The sequence below is a fragment of the Larus michahellis genome, chromosome 14 (genome assembly GCF_964199755.1).
Source record: "Larus michahellis chromosome 14, bLarMic1.1, whole genome shotgun sequence".
Lineage (NCBI taxonomy): Eukaryota > Metazoa > Chordata > Aves > Charadriiformes > Laridae > Larus > Larus michahellis.
Window position 1 is genome coordinate 9504741 of NC_133909.1, and position 20066 is coordinate 9524806.

The window sequence follows — 20066 nt, forward strand, 5'->3', positions numbered from 1 at the left end:
TTTGGGGATGTCCGGAGTGGCAGTGCCCGGTGGTAGGGCAAAAGCACGGTCCATGCTGAAATCCGGACAAACTCCTAGCTGGTGCTTAACTGACAGGAATTAAATGAGGAGGAACATAGTTTTGGATGACATCCTTAGAGGATAAAGTTTTATGTATCAACTAGAAATATCTTAACTGGCTTTTCTGTGTTTTAATCACTTATTTCAGTAGAACACCAAATACTACAGGGGTTTGGAGCGGATGAGGACGGGTGTGTGTTATTTTTTACATGATTTCTGTTCTTTTCAGACAAAAAGCAGACAAATTTTGCTTTTAAGGCTTGTAAAAGGACATGTTTGAATTTTGCAGTTAAGCTTACCCAAAGTTTATATTTTAAAGGCTCTATTTTATCAATGATTGATAAAAGAGCAGTGCACCAGATGTATTTAATCAGCCACTCTGTCTCTGAAAGCATGCATGTACTTTTGACTCCCTTTCCAGGGTGAAATCCTGGCCTCACAGAAATTAATAGCAAAACTTCCATCAACTTTACAGGGGCCAGGATTTCACCCTGTGTATCATTAAGAACTCCCCAGTGATGGAGACCCTGCCAAGGGTTCATCTCCTCCAGCCGAATCAGCCAGGGGGTTCTGGAAGAGCTCCACAGCTTTATACAAGAAACTGGCATTTTTTCCCCATTTGCTCGTGTTGTCTCCAAATACATTGGCATTTCAGCAGAAATGACAAGCAAACTGGATCTGAGGGGAGCTGCCATGAAAGAGGATCTCTTGGGCCATTTAGTCAAGTTCCTCCTAGTACAGGCAGCCGTGCCAGGTAACATCTTTATTAAACTTGACAAGTTCCACCTCAAACCAACTGGGTTTCCTACTCCTGTTGAAAGGCTATGAGCCTGTTCTGCTGATATCTAGGAACCTCAGTCTTGTTTCTAGCTGCATGTATTCATAGGCAATTATACATGGATAAACAAGCCTTTGGCTGAAATGGATATTCTTTCTTTTGGCAATTAATCATCTAATGTCCTACGAGGTAGAAATCAGACTCTCTCAGTCTTATTTCCAATCATAATTTTTTCAGATGTGGCCCTACTACTATTCGGCATGGAATTGCAAGTATTGTCCTGTCTCTACCAGAAATACTAGCATTTCATAATTATCCTCTGATGGTTCACTATATCTGGATTTTTCTCCAGTATTAGTTCCATTTATCACTTTATATCAGAAATTCTTGCTGTTAGCACATATGTGCATGACCTAAACCTCACCCCACTCCTATTACGTCAATTCCTCTGTAGTCCTTCCAGTGTAGTATTTGGTCCTCCTATGTTGATAGAGGACCTCCCTCCCATGCTTACACCGTCAACAGTTTCACTAGTACATTCTTACTTTTCCATGCCAAGTTTATTACTGAAAGCATTACATAAAATACTGAACATATTGCATAAAATAACTCCCAATACTGATTTTTGAGGAACTAATCTGAAGTACACATAAACAAGCATTGAACCTGGGCTTAGAATTCACGTGTTTCTGTACAAATAAATGCCCTAACAATAGGCTAGAAAGTCATGCTCTCTTCTAGCCCCAGTGCATTTGTAACTCCTTTTTGTGAAGCAGAAAAGCTGCGATGAAAAGCGATGGGAATGATGTCTCTAGTGATAAGAGATCAGTGAGCTCTCCCCCAGAAGGGTGGGTTTGTAGCTCTCAGGCACATAAGGGTCGAATACAACTTGGGCACCACCCCTCTGGCCTTTCAAAAAAGGGATGACTGACTACCTCTGCCTTTTAAGGTCCTGCTGCGTTCTGAGCATGACTCTCCAAGGATATAAGGAAAGAAGTACCAAATATACCCGAAGCAGCACGTTTGGCACCTGTAGAAATTCGGTGCAAACAGCTGAGGAAACTGCAGGACTGAGCAACAGCTGCAGTGAGGGGTTACAGGTTCACAATTTTGGACTGCCATGCTTAAATGCTACATAGTTCCCCCTTCAGACCTGCCCTCAATGACAAAATCTCCTCCCTGTGGCCTTAACACAGCTGCTTCAGAGGAGGTGCAGCCCCAGCAGCTGGCTGGGACAATAAGCAAGAAGGCTGTGTGATTCTGGAAATCATGCAGCCTATTGAGGGAGCAGAGTTTTACTCCTAAATTGAGCAATGCTGTTGCTTTGCCTGCTAAGGCACACTTGCAATACTTCATGGCTTCCTTTGAGTTTCTAACAGTCTCCTGGGCCTTAACAGCACAGCAAACAGTGACTCATTAATCTGGCAAAGTACAACCATTGTGGACTCCCTATTCAATTAGTTTTTCTTGCCTTTTCCCTAACCCTCTACTGAATTTTCCTTTATTTCATCCCTAAGCCCACACACAGACATAACACGCCAGTCGATCACATTTACTGGAAGTTTTAGAAAGCACTCTTTCAACATGTTTAATATGTTGTAAATTGTTCTTATCATGTCATGCAGTGTATGTGTTTTCTGATGGGGAATGGAGTCCTTAACAAAGCCAGTTAAACCAGGGAACCAAATAATTTCACATAAAATGCTGTAGCTCCCCTCTCATTAAAGCAGTTTGCAGCACAAAGGAGTTCAGCCCTGTTGGTTGATAGCTATGCAAACCAAACCACCCACTCGCTGTGTAATCAGGCTCATGAAATGGATGTGCTTATAACAATAGTGAGGAACCTCTTTGGTGACTAGGAGTATGGAAAGTAATTTTCTTTGAACTCCATTAGATCCTACCACTACTTTGGTCAACATCAGTTATCCTGCTGTGCATTTGGACTTTGTTATTGCCCTACTCGACTTTCACTTAATCTTCCTGCAGTGATGAAGAAGACAGGACATCTGGAACTGAAAACAATTATTCTTATCTCCTACTGCTTTCATAATTACATGAAGTTCACATTTGAAGAGCTGCATTCCTTATGTGGACATGTGCTTTTAATTAACAGAGGGATGCGCCACACCACCAGAAGCAAAATCCTGAATCTTACAGAAGTCGGTTACAGAACCCCTGAATCTTTAGCCAACGTGGCAGCTTTCTGGCCGGGCTAGGAGGAAGCCTGGTAACAAACACAAGACAATGTAGTTTCACCATAACTGTATTGCAGTAGGATCCAGCAGATTCAGCTGAGATTCAAGGCAGGGTAGGTATGATCTCTTCCCATGGCTCTGCTGAGGGCTTTTTTTGGGTTTTCCACCTTCACCGAGTACCCCAAAGAATTTACAGGGCACAAAGACATGAATGGAAATGCAGACAAAAGAGCTGAAAAAGTCACTTGTCCAAGCTCACATAGCAGATGATGTCAAGAAACATTTTTTATCTTGCTCCCCTGCTCTGCCAGTAGATATGGCATAAAAAGCACATGCTGTTGCCTCTTCAAAGGGTCAGTCTAATGAATATGGAGCAGTTCAGCCAGTTGTAACTGACACTCCGGCGGTAGAAAGAAAATGATGAGCTTTCAGCTAACCTACACAGGCCATCAGTTGAATTACTTCCTTTAAAACAAGCTTCTCTGTACGTTCTTGACAGCTTGGGAAAATTGGTGAGAAGGGAATGGAAGTGTTATGGGGAAATTGCCACTTGCCAGTGGTGTTCAGTGGTTGTTGCTGCACAGATATGCAGGTTTATGGCCAGAAGCAGCCTTCAGATTATTTTAGTTGACATCCTGCCTAATACAAGCATTCCATAGATCTGTGCTATGAAACCAGAATTCTTTGCTCATCTGAAGTATATTTTTTCAGAAAATCATCCAATCAAGAGATGGAGAATTTGTCTTGCCAATTCATTTAAATTTTACTATCGTCACTGATAAAAAACTATGGTTTATTTCTATTTTTTCTAATGTCTTTACGTTAATTTTAAATCTTTTGGCTTTTACCCTGTCTGATGAGTCTTTCTTTGTTCTCCTACAATCCTTGGGACCAAATTTATACACAAGATCTATCTAAAATACTGCATATAGCTAAAAAACTCCAGGTGTTCTCCTACATAATAGATGACTTCTGTGAAATTAACAGTAAATCAGTGTCTGCTAAAGGGCAGTTAAGAAAGAAAAGGAAGAACTGTTGCAGAAAAACCAGTTCTCACTACTCCCACAAATGAGAGATTTTCATATACATCATCTGCTTTAGCATCACATGCTAAAGGAAATGTTTTGAAATATTTCTACATCCATGTAAACAGGTTAGGAAAGTAGAGGGTGTGGTAGTAACAACCATTTGCCAAATCAAGTCAAGATCTAAATAGTTTTGCTTATCTTCTGAATGAGTCATTTTAGGTCACACAGATAATAGTGCAATCCCTTCTTTCCTACAGCGAAGTTTTAAAATTACCCCTCTTTCCTCAAAGCCAGGTAAACAGGTCACACCTCACAATCTCCAGTTTATTTGCACTGGGAGTGCATTACTTTCCAGAAAAGCTGTGGCTAAAAGGTGTAAATCAAAAGTAAACATGGCCAAATGAGAGATGGGTCCTGACACCAGGAGTCCGGCATATTGAAACTCTTCACCAAAGATAAAAAAAATACTTAATATTTGAAGACAGGAAAACAGCAGAACTCCAGTTATTCTCTGAATCCTCTTCTGTTTGGGTGGCGCTCTGCTGAAACTAGATACTCAATACTGATATAGTCATAGTTTGGGGTTAAATTCAACTCTATGAAGAAGGCGGTTAGAAGCCAGTGTTTAATGGCCACTTAACACCTCTTCTGGCAGCTCAAACAGTGCATGTCTTGCGCTAGTTCTTTGCAAAAAGAGTTGATTGTCACTCTGGGTGCCACTTCCTGCCTATAAACTTAGGCAGGAATATAAAAAAATACATTACAAAAATATATTTTATACATACAGTATATAAAATATATAAAGATCTCAAGTGTGGCAGACAGGCTAGATTTTCTGCATATTCTAAAAGTGTTGAAAAAACGGATTTCTCTTTGACTCATACAGGAGAGGAGAATATAGACCGCCTTAAACATGCATGTCTGTGGTGGGAGATGCTATTGTTTCTGGATGAAGAATTTGCTTCTTGCAAGCTGCAAAAGTCATGAAACAATTTGTAAGAAAGGCTTTTACATAATTCAGTCAATAACACAACAGTAGCAGAAGATTATAATTGGTTTGGCTGGGTATAATAGAAATATGAATGTGCATACTGTATAATTGGTGTGTCAGGACTATTCAGCACTTTTGCAGGGTTTTTGGAATGCTCTAAGTAAAATGGAATGACAATAGTATATAAATGCCTGCACAGCAGTTGAATCCATCAAAATCCCACATCTCCAGTTCATCTTCAAGAATTTCTCAAAGTGCACCAGTGCCACACAGAGACAGATGCATGAAAACACAATATAGCTGGTAGCACTCTCTCACATATGGACAGCCATATTCAAAACAAACACGGAAAATCATCTGGGGCCTGAAAACATCAACGTAATATTCATTACTGTTTTCATTTCTGGCCACATACGATTTCCTGATGGAGGAGTTGTCCAATTTACTGGTTTGATCCCACACCGTAGAATTCAATGGATTACTCAGCGTTGACTTCAGTAGCAGAAAGGTTAGGTAACTAGGGTGGAATTAATACAGACTATTTCCATTCTAAAAAACAGGTGGGCAATTTAGGTGCATTAATCCCATTGATAGCCCAGATCAGCAAGTTTCCTTGAGGTATCATTTCCCTCTGAACGCAGCAGCAGCTAAATACCTAAGAAGTACTAAGTATGTGGGTCAAGTTGTGGGCACTTTTGAAACTCCCCCTCATTGCCCTAGAATAGTAACCCTCTATTTTCATTCAGTTAGTATTTAGGTCCCTGATCCATGTGTGGGACTGGATCGTGCTGTATCTAGGCTGCCTTTGGTAGCTGTGCTCAAGCTTGGGTTCATGTTCCCAGAACCAGCTGCCCTGAAGCAGTTGCTATCCCACTGCTGGGGCAGAGCTCTAGGAAGTTAGTCCCCGCTGTGGCTGAACTCACCCCAGAATACAGCCACGATATCTAGTGATACAGATAACAAAGGGTTTGGGTTCAAGCTAAGGGCAATACATGGTCATACAAGTGATAAATAATAATACTTACATAAACATACGTGAAAATAGAAAATAAAGTCTCCTTTCAGAACGGTTTGTGCTTTCTCAGTACTCACCACTCCTTATTTACCAAGAAAAAAGGTCACATAGTAATGCCTTTTTTGAAAGTTTAGGTCCCTAGAGTAGCCTTGTGAGATAAATCTCTTTTTCATGGGAGTGCTGAGGGGAGGAGGGAGTGGCCAGTCAGTTGTGCCAATTTACAACTCTGATGCCATGCAGACAGCCGTATAATGCAAAACGTTTGCCGTAAAACAATAGGCGGCCCTGCGCTGTGATCACTTCAGTTCTTTTGCACAAACAAGGCTCCTTAAGAGATCGTGTAATCTCACAGGATAATTTACAGGCATGTGTCCTTGCTGCATGTTAAACATCAACCTGTGACTCACAACTCCTCTTTCATACTGGGTGAAAGCCACCTCTGTAGAAGCAAGAGCCAAAAGCTCTCTCAGTCTCATGTAAGCCCTATTCCAGAGCATGAATGGGATCTAAAAGTGAGATAGAAATGTGATAAAATAGCTGCAAAAGTAAAACTACCATTTAAAGAAATATTTCTGCAAGATAAACTACATCAGTTTCACCTAAAGACAATTGTCTCCTATTCCATTTTAAAGGCAAGATCTTCAGTTGGGTCAGCAGCATTGCTCCACTGAAGTCAACTTAGCTCAGCCAAGAATTTACTTGTAAGGATTCAGCCATAAGAAATGTATTGTCATCATGTTTTGGAGAACCAGCTGGGCTGACTGGGAGCACACCATTGTAATTCACAAAGAATACAAATAAGCCAAAATATTTTATATGCATTGTATAAATATTAATACTAAAAGGACATAATAAATGTAAGCATTCTACAAAAATAAAACAAAAGAACTGGAATGTTTGCCTGTCCAGTGGGGAGCTGAGAGCAGGTAATGTATGAGCAAAGATGCTATGCGTCAAATTCTGGCATCAAATTTACATGCTGGGGGGAAGGTTGTGAGATACCATCTTGCCTTTGCCAAGCTCTCTCTCCAAAAGCTTTCCACACTGTGCAAGGATGATGCTCAGCTTGCGTGTCCAAACCAGAGTCAGCCAGAAATCCTCATGCTCTGCTTGCAAACCAATTGACTGGAACTGGAAGGGACAGCTGACATAAGTGAACTCTTTGTCAAAGAACTCAGCCACTTGGCACGGAAGCTAGAAAAAGCTAAATTTTGCCAGCCTTGCACAGAGGTTACCACCAAGTACATTGGTGTAGCGTTGTCAGTAGGTTTGATGACATCCAAGCTCAGAGCTGCTTGCATTTTATTCTGAAGACACTGTTCAGCAGGAAAATCTCACGGGAATTAGAAGAATAAAGCTGTAATGAAAACAGATTTACAACTCCAGGGAAAAAATCTGCATTAGCCACTTAAATTTTGATGACCTGAATGCTTTGGCTCTCTGTGCCAGCCTCACATGTTAGCATACTGTTATAGGTGGTGTCATTTAGCAGGACCCTTAAGGTGTGAGGTGTGCTCCCATCAGTGGGTACTTCCTGAGCTCAGACCGGTGACCAGTTTTCTGTCCCCTTCCATCCTGACCACTCCAGCCCACCCCAGGGAGCTGCTGCCCCTCTGCTGGGCTAGCTGGGCCTCTGGTGTCCAACACACCTACCAACCAGCTGTACAGGGTTTATCATAGAATCATAGAATCATAGAATTGTTGAGGTTGGAAGGGACCTTTAAGATCATCGAGTCCAACCTTTAGCCTACCCTGACAAGAGCCACTTCTAAACCATGTCCCTAAGTGCCCCATCTACCCTTTTTTTAAACACCTCCAGGGATGGTGAATCCACCACCTCCCTGGGCAGCCTATTCCAATGTTTAATAACCCTTTCAGTTCTTCGTATATTCTCATATGAACAGTCCATAAGGAAAACTTTTTAAAATGTGAAAATATGTATATAAATACATGTGTCCATTGAGAGTACTGAATCTCTGTCCTTGGGGAACACCCAAAAGGTAAGGCCCTGACCAACACACTACCGGAACGGAGCCCTGCCTTGGCACCAGACGGACGACACCCACATTTAAAGGCCGCCTTCCCCACGCACCGCGGGGAAACCCCAACCCTATCGTGCAACCGGAGAAAGCGGGGAGAAAACGTGCCGGGCAAGGAGGCGCACCCATCCCCGCGCGGGCGGGTTTACATCCACAGACACCGCCCGCCCCGACAGCGCCCCGCGGCTCCCCCCGGCCCCGCCGCCCCGTGATGGCGGCCCCGGGTCGCGGCGGGGGCCGGGCGGCCGGCGGGGAGGGGCGGCGGCGGCCATTGGCTGGGCCCGGCGCGTCCGCCGCCTCCTGCCGCCGCGGAGAATGGAGGCGCCGCCGCCGCCGCGGGGCTTCTCGGAGGAGCAGTTTCGGGCCGCCTGCCGGGAGCTGGACCAGCCGGCGCCGGCGGCGGGGGGCCCCTGGCAGCTCCTGGTGGAGAGCATGGGCGTGAGGATCTACCGGCTGTACGACGAGGTGGGCGGGCGAGGGGGGCTCCCCCGCGGCGGGGGGCGGCCGTGCTCCGGACCCTCCCCGCCCGCGGCTGAGCCGGGGCAGCGCGGCTGAGGAGCGGAGCGGGGCCGGGGGGCGCCGGGGGCCGAGGGGCGGCTCCCCCCACAGGCCCGGCTGAGGTCCGGTAACCGTCCGGGCGCTACCGGCCTGGTCTCGGTTTCTCCAGGCTCCCAGAAAGCAGCTTTCAGGGTAATGCTATTAACTGCGGCTGGGGAAAGCTGCTCGGCTGCGGTGGACGCCGCTGTTACAGACCGCTGGGGAACCCGCAGACTGTGAGCTCTGAAAGGTTGTGAACAGCTGGCGGCTGGAGAAGTTCCTGGTGGAAGGTGCTGTCGGAGACAGGGGCAGTTGTGGGTCCAACGGGGTCCCACGCCTCTCCTGAGCCCCCTCCGAGGGGATGTGGTGGAGGAGAGCCCTCCCTGCTCCTGAGCATCCTCCTGGATTAGAGCATCCTCCTGATCTGCAGGCTCCTGCTTCCCTTCCTCTCCCTCTCTGCAAAACTCCCTTCAAACTGATTTTCCACCCGTCTTCCTTTCAAATCAGGAGGTAGTTCAGAAGGCGATGGAATGATTTCCCTCTTCCACAAGAAGTGGAAGAGCAGCCCACTGACATGGGGAAGTAAGACCTCTTTTCTGAATTCCTAGGAGAGCGTGGAGAATTGTGGTTTGCTGTTCTCCTGCCTTATGCGACACAATGTAAATACACATAAATGCAAGATAAGCCACACAGGATTGCAGACTAGCGACCTGGAATGAAACAGTGTTTAAGCTAAAACAACTATTTTTGAAGTACCAGTGTTGTGCTTTGGCGTATGCTGTTGGGTCTCAGCTCAATTATTTCAGGTGTGGTATTTTCAAAATTAGTTTTTCTTGTGACAATAAAAATGTGATGCCTTTTACAAAGATGATATGAGTGCATGGGGCTGTGCAGGTGCCAAACTGTTGAGGTTTGAGGTTAGAGATTGATGCTTCTGTGAAGATGCGTAGCTTAAGCTTCTTGATCTCATTCTTATTTTCTTGTACATCAAATCTTCATCTTCTAGGGTTGGTTTGTGAAGGGGAGGGGAAGAAGAAAAATCAACCATTCACTAACCGAATGTTGTATAATTCTTCCCTCCCTTTCCTTGGGAGTGCTTGAATTTGACTCCTACTCTGTATATTCAAAATACTCTAGTTGTTTTAATTTAGTAACTGAGCTGGTACTAAGAACAGAAAAAACGTTTCTCTATAGGCACAGATGGAGTTTCCATATGTTGAGAGAAACATTAAAAGCATTAACATAGGAGATATCCTTTCAGTGCAGGCAGCTTTCAGAAAGAAAAGAGCTGCTAAATGTTCAAGGCAGATATAATAATGCAATGTATCTAAGCGCGAGCATTGTAGAGCATTCTTGTATCACAGCCTGAAGTATAAGCATACCTGAGTTGCTGGAAAACTTATTCCAGATCGTGCAGTACTTGGTAACCTCCTGGAAATGGCCAAGATTCTTAAGCATGTTATATAGAGTCTGGAGACCTTGCCACAACAATTTAATGCTTCTGGGCAGGATTTAATCCCCACTGACGATTGGAGATGAAAAGGGGCGTGTGTGTGTATGAAAGAACACGCTCCCTTTGGAACTGCTCACGAAGTAGATGTGTACTGGTGTAAGGGAAGGAACAACCATTGTGCTGTGCAGGTCAGCCTGCCTGGATTTAAACTTTCATGTCTAGATGAAAAAGTCGAGAGGTTAAAGACTGAATCTTGCATTGTTTTTTTGAACACTTTCACAGCACTTGAGCAAATTTGTAGTATACGCCCCACCTAACTTCCTTCAGCTGTTCTCCCTGCTGCAGAGTACTTCCCTTTCCTGTGTGACTTTTCCTCTCCCCATTCTGTTTCCACAGCAATCGGGACTTTATGAGTATAAAATCTTCGGTGGTCTTGCTGACTGTCCCCCAAAACTGTGTGTGGATGTCTATATGGATTTAGATTTCAGAAAACAATGGGATCAGTATGTTAAAGGTAAGCTCATCTTAAAGCAGTTTAAAAGCAAGCTTTATGTCCACATTGACTCTTCCCACTAAAAGTTTCTTCAAAGGTATTTTAAAGTTGCTGCATCCAAAGACTTCCAGACAGACGTAAGTACCTTCTGGAAGTAAACATTGACGTGGAACAGCTAACATCTCATCACCATGTAGCTTCCTTCTGGAATGAATTCTTCCCATGTTGTTTAAAGCATATAATTGGCATCACTTGTTATGCCGGAGCACCTTGTAGCTTCTAGTTGTTGTAATTCCTAGGTTAAATTTCAGTAAATGTTCTGCGGAGAAATGGAGATGGTACCTTTGGTGCATCTTTGCATATCGCAGCAAAGCCGTGCAATGGCTTGCGCCAGTTTGATGTGTGATGGAATGTCTTTTCCTGAAAGCATTGGTTGTTCTTGTCACCCTTTACAATCAGAAATGGGTGTATCAAGAGAATAGTCGGTGACTTCGAGCTTTTACAGAGAAAGGAGGAACTAATTTAGTTGTGTTTATTTAATGTTGTCTTTGAAAAAGGGAGTTGAACCTGGATATCCATATGATGCTAAAACAAGTCAGCAGTGACAAGGTAAGGATTCAGCTGCTGTGGACATCCAGTGATCCATTTATTTTAAAGATGGGGAGCCCTTCCATTTTAAGCCTGTGCTTAAAATCAGTTCAGGCCAATAAGACTGAAACACGGTCAAAGTGTTTTGCTGAACAGTGTTAAAAACCAAAGAATTGTTAAAAGTTGTGCTTGTCATGCCTTAGGCCAGCTCTATGGTGAACAATTACTGGTACTGCCTGTGGCATTATTATTCTCTGTATTGGCACAGAGAACCACATATTTGACTCATGTCAGTACTTGGTCAAGCTTAAGAAGCTTTGTCTTCGTTAGTGAGTGTTACTTGTCAAAATGGGCAATAACTTTCTTGTAGAAAAGGCCACTTTGGCATTAGTGAAACAAAAAGAACTGGAGTGGGACTCAACATTCTCATATTGGATGTAAAAATACTATGTTAAATCTTAAGTTGCTTCAGTAGTCTTTGATTTAAGCGCATTTAGGAGAACCGAATCCTTCTTAAACAAACACTTTTTTTTTTTGTAATGCCTTCTTAGAGAAAAGAAAGGAAGCAGTTGGGGGAAGCTACACCCTTAAACTAAAAACTAGATAATGTTGCAGAGCTGGTGTTTATATCCTTGCCGACCATGATATGTTCGCCTGTGAATTTATACTTGTGCTGGTACTTCAAGTCCAGTGTTTCACAGAAGTTAACTCTTGAAGGGCATAAGCATGCCATTAATGATTTCCTTTTAGCTTAAAATTTGACACAAGCCTGCCCATTCTTTAGAACTGCACATATGATGAAGTAGTGCTAGCCAACATTTTCAATTTTGTTTTTTCTCCTTCTACGTTTAGGGAGAAAAAACAGAAAAGTTCCATTCAGAGCCTCCTTGCTATTTGTTTTACTGTTCATATTCCCTGTTGCTCTTGCAGCTGTGCAATAATGGCAGTCCAAATAAGAGTTGTCTGATGAACTGCTGGCTGGCATCAAAATAAAAATGTGACCAGAGTAGAAGTAGACGCCTTTTTAGTTGAAAAAGTAACTGCTCCTGCACTAAGCATAAGAGGAGCTAATCTTTATCCTCTAGTTCTGTTCATCAAAACTCTTTATGAAGGCCGGAGTGGTGGTAGGTATGGCCAGGATTCCTGTGAGTACTTCAGAGGGGTTGTGCTTTGATCTGTTCTTGCCAAGGGTTTGCCTGAGGCCTCGGAAATGTTCAGTCTGCAGCTGCTGTTCATTGCTGTTAGCACCCTGGCTGTTTCCAAAGCAGGCTCCTGGATATTACAAGATGTGGACATCCTGGGGCCTGGTCTGTGCTGCAGCTGCCAGTTCGGTAGGGAAGCTGTGACTAAACTGTAGAGTAGTGACTGGGGAACCACGTGCTTCTGTGGCATGATACAAAATGGTCGGGCCTGAGCAATATTGAAACTTGCTACTCCTGATGGCAACACCATTCCGATTGAGATCATACTTCCCAACAATTTAACGGTAATAATTGGCTGCTAAAGCAGCCAGTGCAGCTGTACCTCTTATGAATAAAACAGACTTGTGGTCTGTTGTAATAATGCTAAGTGAAATCTGGTTATGGATTAAAATGCACCCTGTGCTGCTTTGATCAGCTGTCTGCTAGTATTGACAGACTAAAGTGGATACAGGTGGGGCACGACTTACCTATTGTATGTTTTTTCTATGTTTGTAAAGACACAAAGGTAGATGAGTTAGTAGCTAACAATTGCATGGAGGTTGTTAAAATAGTGTCTTAATCCCTTTGAAAAAGGAAAGCTCTGCAGTTAGAAACGAAAGTAAAGCTAATGAACCAGCGCTCCACTGACCTCTGGTGGACAGCATAATCCTGTAGTTGATTACAACACTGGGAGTATTGTGCATCCCGTACTGCTCACTGAGTTACTGCCATGTTTCAGGGACTATTCTTAGATATTATTTTTTTTTCCTATCCAGCTGCCTTCTGATTGAGTTTCCAGGCGGACTCAAGGTGGTGTAATGAAGGTTCATTAACTGCTCAAGCTTCGTGTTCACTGTTGCCGATATAAACTGCAGTGAAGTTCCTAATAGCTTTTCCAAACGTCATTAATCCCTCGTATAAGACCTCTTCACGTATTAGAAAGCAGTAGTCATCCTAGTTCTATGTTAATTCAGAATCATTTACAAGGATAATGACATACTTGTGAAAAAGCATGCTGTACTTGTGGCTCAGAATTATACAGAATATACATAGATGAGGAAAAAGCTTTGAAATGGAAAGGCTTTGAATGAGCGAACTGTCTGAATAGGAATTTGACTCTGCCTCCTTCCAGAATTGTTCTAGTTGTTGGGGTTTTTTTCCCCTCAATGAATTAAATAGCAGCAGAAAAACAGGCCACCTACTCTTGTGTATTTGGTTCTTGAACAACCTTGCTACAGAACGTTTTTTAATGTCTTCTACTGCTACAATTTTGTATGCATCAATTTTGACATAAGGGTTGTGTGTAAAATGTGCTCATGTCAGAAATCTGAGCCATTTTTTGTGCCATGTATGGTTCTGTTGCTGTAGAAATTAAAAGTATCTAACAATCTTGCTTTTTCAACTTAGAACTGTATGAGAAAACATATGATGGTGAAAAAGTAATCTACTGGGAAGTGAAGTACCCTTTTCCTCTCTCAAACAGAGATGTATCCTTTCAAGCTTTTTATTCCTCTTGCAGTTTTTGTCACCTGGTCACCCAGGGATCCCAACAATGTACGAACTCTACTGCTCTGCTCCCCTTGATCTAAGATCTTGCAGTCCTCGTGTTACTTGAATATGTATAGCATGAAGAAGAGTGTGGGTGCCTCTTCCCACACACAATGAAAGCTCACATAGCTGAATTCTTACACTGCAGGGTTGAATCCTGTAGAAGCATAAGAAATATCTTGAAGGGGCTGGCATTTGTAATGGAATTTACTTGTCAATTCATCATATGTCAAACTAAGACTGTTTTGACGTGCCTCCTCAACTTGGAATACAGTATGTCTACATTCGTGAATGCCGAGAGATGGATGTTGATGGGCGGAAGATCTGGGTTGTGTTAGCTCAAAGTGTATCTGTTCCTCAGTGCCCTGAAAAGCCTGGCATTATCAGAGTTAAAAGCTATAAACAAAGTCTGGCAATTGAAAGTGACGGCAAGACTGGATCTAAAGGTAAGAAGTCAAGAAACTGTGATCACAAGTCATGTAGCCAAAGAGTGTGTGTATTAGCAAAATGCACAAAGAGGGAGACTGAAAATTTTAAGCTAAAACAGTTGCTATGAAGTGGATGTACTGAGCACTAGGAATACTTTAAAATGAATGAAACTTTTGGAAGTGTCCACTGCAGCGTGCTACTGTTAAGAATCTTTTATTTAACAGTTGGGCTGAGTAGCTAAGAATAAACAGACTACTTCATTTTGCCCCTGCTTCCCACTCTCCCACCCCCAGCCCATGCTTCTTTTCCTGCCAGCCAGTTTAGTTGGGTAGAATCTGATGCTGGCTGCAATGTGGTTAACTCAGCAATGGTATAAGTATCACATTTGACAGATTTATAGATTAAAGGGTTTGCCTGGAGATTCACTCCTGCCTGAGATGATTAGTCCTTTAAAGACAACCTTATTTTATGACAGGCTACCTAAAATGGTTTGCAATAGTCTAAACTAATATCACGGTGCTCTCGGCTTCCCAGAGGTTAACTGGGAATGGCTGTACTTACTTCATATTCCACTTCAGTACAAGTTGACTTTATTGTTGTGAAGAATTGAGAGCAGAACGGTTGTAATTGGGGATTCAGTCATGCACACCGACAGCTCCTGTCAAATGGTGTTACAGCTAATACTCAGACTATGGCTGGATAACTTTCTGGTAACTTCTCTCTTATCTCTAGTCTATATGTACTATTTTGATAATCCTGGTGGCATGATTCCATCATGGCTGGTCAATTGGGCTGCCAAGGTAAGTAAAGGTGACAGCACAATTGTCTTTGGCTAACCTGTTTCAAACAATGTAATCACTGCATCCATACCTGCCTTCTGCATGTTGGGTAGAATTATTATTTTTTCTGAAATGGATGTATTGACCTTTCTAGCTCTTATGCAGTCCCATTTTTTTAGAGTCTTGCTATTGTCTGCTTTTGTGGCAGTTGTCTCAAATTATTGTTTTTATTCCTATCAGATTCCTTTGGTTAGTCAACCAGACAGGTAAATTTGTGCAACAAAATCAACAAATCCATGTTCCAGAGCATATGTGAATAGTCTTAACACAACCAAGCTTCAATAATGCAGTCTGTTCATGAAGGATTAAAGGAATGGTGCACTGTTTTGTACAAGATCTTAGAATTGTCCTGTGTCTGTTTGAAGGCCTTGATCTGTGTAGTGGGAATTCTCATTTTGCTTATAGTTTTTCTTGATTACATTACGCAAGAATGATTTTTCTACTTTTCTCTTTACAGAGTGGTGTGCCTACTTTCTTGAAGGATATGCAAAAAGCTTGCCATAATTATTCTAAGAGCAGATAGGTCAAAGTTGATCTGAATTGTTTAATTCCTAGAGCTCTGCACTTACAGGAGTGGCTATTATCTATTACACTGGATAAAATCTACCTCTAATATTGGAAATAATTTTATTTTAGTTGGTTTATGCCTTCAGTTTTATTAGATCTTTGTTTCCCTCTCCAAGTGAAGAGCTAGCCACTGACAAGGTGGCATCAGCCGCATCCTTTTGAAAGTTTTTCAGTTTAGCCTTGTCCCCTATGCTTTGCTTATACTGATTATCATGTGTCAGCTAGAGGAGTTCTGTTTATTGAAATATTACATCCTCTGACAAGACACAACGATCTTGCTAGGAAAAATGTCTGAACTTGGACTGAAAATTCTCTACATGTGTTATGCCTGGATCTGCCTTTGTGGCCTTGAAGGGTGGCTTCCTACTTGAATTTGGATAACGGATGGAATTGAATAATGGAACTTGCATTGCTTAGGAGGGAACACTTTTGCTACCCAAGTTTGTCATTCTTAAAATGTCTGCCTGCTATAAACGTAGAAAATGCTGAGGGCATATAGGTAAATTACTACAAGTCTGCAGCAGGAACTAGAACTCTGTATTACTAAGCTTCCTTGTGATGGCTTTACATCCAGATATAAAAGGACTTGTGCCTAAAACCTTGCATTCACATCTCAATACCCTGGTATGAAAAGTAAAAACCATTAGCTGTGTCCAGATGAAAAAAAAAAAGTTGGAGTTGGCTTGCACGTCTGATTTAAGGGGAACAACTTATATCTTCAGAGTTGGTAGCCTTATCTATAAAGCAGTTTGGATACCAGCTTTAGGTAGAAAGTAATTTTAAACTGGATGCCCGCACCTGAATGTGAATGAACTTGATAGGAAACTTGGGCTTGCTTGCATTCTTAAATTTCATGCTGATGTAAAACTGACGCTATAATTTTGGATGGTAATCCACTAAAAGCACACCTGAGCAGGAAATTAAATTTCCAGCATGTTTGCAGGGGATGGGGGGGTGGGGGGGATGGAGTGCATAAAAGGTGAGAGAGCTTCAGTCTCAGGGATTTAAAATATTCTGCATCATTGCTAAATCTAATCCTGTTACTGAACAAATCTTGTAATGGGGTAGCTTTGTCTTGTTAAAAAATAAATGGTTGAAGTGATTGCCTTTATACTTTATGTAAATATTTGTTTCCAATAAATCATTATTCTATCCATGCAGTGTTCTTGTTCTGTCTCCCATCTTTAAGAGTGGCCATGCTGGGCAGGTCACAAATGACAGGCTGATATCACGGGCTATTTTAGTTTTAAAGGCTTTTGAAAGAATAACTTGGATTCATGAGTACTAAGTAGGATTCCGTGTGTTCTGAAGAGCTTGCCAGCAGTTTAGGTATTTTTCAAGTGTCTTTGACTTGGAGACCATTACTGAATTGAATATTACAGTGCTAGACAACTTTCAATCAATTTTAAGTTTAGCTGTCACATATTTTTTTTTGCCAGCAGATAAAGAACAGACATAGAGAGAATAGCATAATTCTCTTCAACTTTCCATAAATTTTGTACACATGTGCTTACTGGACCTGGAGCCAAATTTTTATTTTTGTGTACTGAAAATGAATTATCTCCATCATACCAAGAATATGATGATGTTTTACCTGAGTATATAAATTCTCAAATTTCTTTTTTTGGCAGTGTTTAAAAAAGATAATTTCCTTGAGAATTCAGAAAGCATTTTAGCAGTGTACTAAGTATGTAGGAATTCAAATGTCATAAGCAATCACAAGAATACCGGGGTTGCTTTTGAACAACAGGATGTGGATACACGTTATGTCCTGAAGCAAAGCAGCAAAGATAGGTCTAGGCAGATTGCTCAAAAAGAAGACAGAAAAGCAAAACAAACTATTCTTGACTTGATATAACAGTATGTAAAAAGGGGACTAGCTGAGGATGAATCTTCCTGGAACGATGATGCAAACTAATTGATTTCCTGTTCCTTCTGAACAAAACTGAATTCTGTACCACAGTACAACTTGCCTGTAATTGTAAGCCTACCTTAAGAGTTTTGAGGTTTACAAGAAATGTGTACCTAGTGAGCTGAGTATGTGCACAGTGATGCAATCTCCAACTAATCTGTAATTTTGTTTAGTCTTTAATGAAATGAAAGCAGGAGAAAGAGTGAAAGCATTTTATGTTCATAAATTCACGATTGCATCTTTGTCATTATACTTCTTTGTCATCAAGGCATAGCATGCATTTGTCCGCAGTGGGCTGAAGAGCATTTAGGAGGCTCAATGGCTCCATTGTCAGTCTTGCTGAAAACTTGATTTCCTACAGACCCCACACCGAGAGCACAGAATACATGGCCTTTGCTCACATATCCTTATTAAAACTATTGCACAGGCAGTTTCTTGTGCTGTACAAAACTTTCTAAATTAAACCGCATTTGATTAAATAGTAGCTCCTGAAAACAGCTTTTCCTCTATTTATGAGCAACTGGCCAATGATGTGAGATGAATACAACATCAGATCTTCCATTAAATCTAGGTCCCCATGAGCTTTCATAATGACATAAATATGCAGTGACATTTCAGTTTATTTATGTGTTACTACACCTGTCTTGTATTACTAGGGAAGAAAAAGCAGCTCCAGCTTTGTGTGATGTGGCTTTTTGCCTAAATGGGAGATTATGACCAGAAATAAAGTGTTGGTATCTTTCAGGCTTTGGTTGACTTTTCATAAAGCATTTTAGAGCTTTATTCATGACTGGTTAAATATTGATCTTATATAAAGTATACATACATCATATAAACTTTTCTGTAAAGCCTGAACAGAAATTTACCTGCTGTTAACTTTATAAGTCATCATGCATTATGACTTTTGGTGCACAGGGTTAAAAAAAATGGAACGCCCCTTCCCATGCGGTTTGTTAATGTAGCATCTGAGATTTAGCTTTCTGTTCCTAACAGCTTGTCTAAAAATGGAGCGCAAAGTTTGTTCTTTTAAAACGATCTGTTGTAAAATAGGGTTATTTGACTAAAAAGAATGAAGCATTTCTGTTAGATGATGATTGAGGCTCTCATCTTCTATATCCTACCCCCATTAACAGATCAGTAGGCATTGCACTACAGATTAATAGGGACTAAAGAAGTTTTCCTACTAGCCAAATAGAACCAGAAAAATCCTGTAGTTCCTGGCAATAAGCAGGCATCTGATCCAAAGCATAGTAATCAGACTTTCCATAAATCATAATGAGCTTTGGATCAATTCTCATATAGAGCTTTTGTTTTAAAATTACCAGCTCTTGCAAAAACATATTTTTGCGTGTTGTTCTTCACATAAAGAAGTGGTTCTTTTGGGGGATGACTGGTCACCCATCCCCTGTTTCCATAAGGAGTGATGTAACAAAGTGAATATAAACCATTCTTCCATGTTGTGCTCTAGTCATTCAAATCCATTCTTTCCATGTGATCTCTCTGTAAAACTATTGTATTTGAGTTGGAAGGTAAAGTAAAGGAAAGATTCTGAGTAACCCAAAGTCAACATAGTGAATGATGTCAGAAACGCAATTACTATAGCACTGCCTCTCAGAAGATGGTGTGTAAAGGGAAACACAAGTTGTCTTTGCTCAGGAAACATCTGGTTGATACTTCATTTCTCAAGCAGGTCGTTGTCTGTTTTTACAATTTAGTGGAACAAAAATGTGGGAAGACAGGGGGATAGACTTCTGATATTAATGCACACCAGTAGCCGATATATCTTCCCACCAACACTTTTGCTTTCCATTATGTTAGTTTTCTATGTATAAAGAACATTTTCAAATGGGATCTAATGGTATTTAAATTTCACTTAGCTAAGAGTAATCTTTCCCTGAGTATGGAATTGCCTTCCTCTAGACAGGAGGATAATTTATAAGCGAATTTACTGCCCCGTTGTCGTCTTCTGATCAGAGGAGACTACTGACTGTCAGACAGAAAGCTTTTTTTTCTTTTTTCACTCCTCTCTTAATGATTAAAAGACATTGAAAACTTCCATACAAAAACAGAAAGGAAGGCTTATGAGAGGAGGTGAGTTGTTATAAATCTAGGTGGACTATATGTAAGATAAATACTTTTTGAGGAGCAATAACAAGAACAAATCTCTATAGCAAGATGAGTTTTGCTGAATTTTTTTCGTACCACTCTGGCTTATAATTGCAGATTTAGGAGAAATCCTGACCAATAAGATAAATAAAGCTGGTGTTTCAGCATCCTACTAATTCTTCTCTGCAGCTGCCAATTAACATATTAATTAGGATTACATATGAACACATAAAAATAATGTAATCTTTCTCTGTTATTCCCTGTTCTTTGAGAACTTGACCATAAACTATTATTCTCATCTGGAATC

The 20066-nt window shown here is 41.4% G+C and overlaps 1 protein-coding gene across 2 annotated transcripts; it reads left to right on the forward strand.

Moving 5' to 3' along the window:
* Positions 1–8218: 8218 nt before the first annotated feature.
* PCTP (phosphatidylcholine transfer protein) lies at positions 8219–16897 on the forward strand. Of its 2 annotated transcripts, XM_074607755.1 has the most exons (7): positions 8390–8571; positions 9252–9449; positions 10493–10610; positions 13766–13845; positions 14181–14352; positions 15068–15135; positions 15632–16897. In XM_074607755.1, exons 3-7 carry the CDS (start codon positions 10568–10570, stop codon positions 15695–15697), a joined length of 429 nt encoding a protein of 142 aa, XP_074463856.1. In that variant the 5' UTR covers positions 8390–8571; positions 9252–9449; positions 10493–10567; the 3' UTR covers positions 15698–16897. The 2 variants fall into 2 exon arrangements, with proteins under 2 accessions (XP_074463857.1, XP_074463856.1); XM_074607756.1 differs by lacking the exon at positions 9252–9449 and having other exon boundaries at positions 8219–8571.
* Positions 16898–20066: the final 3169 nt, after the last annotated feature.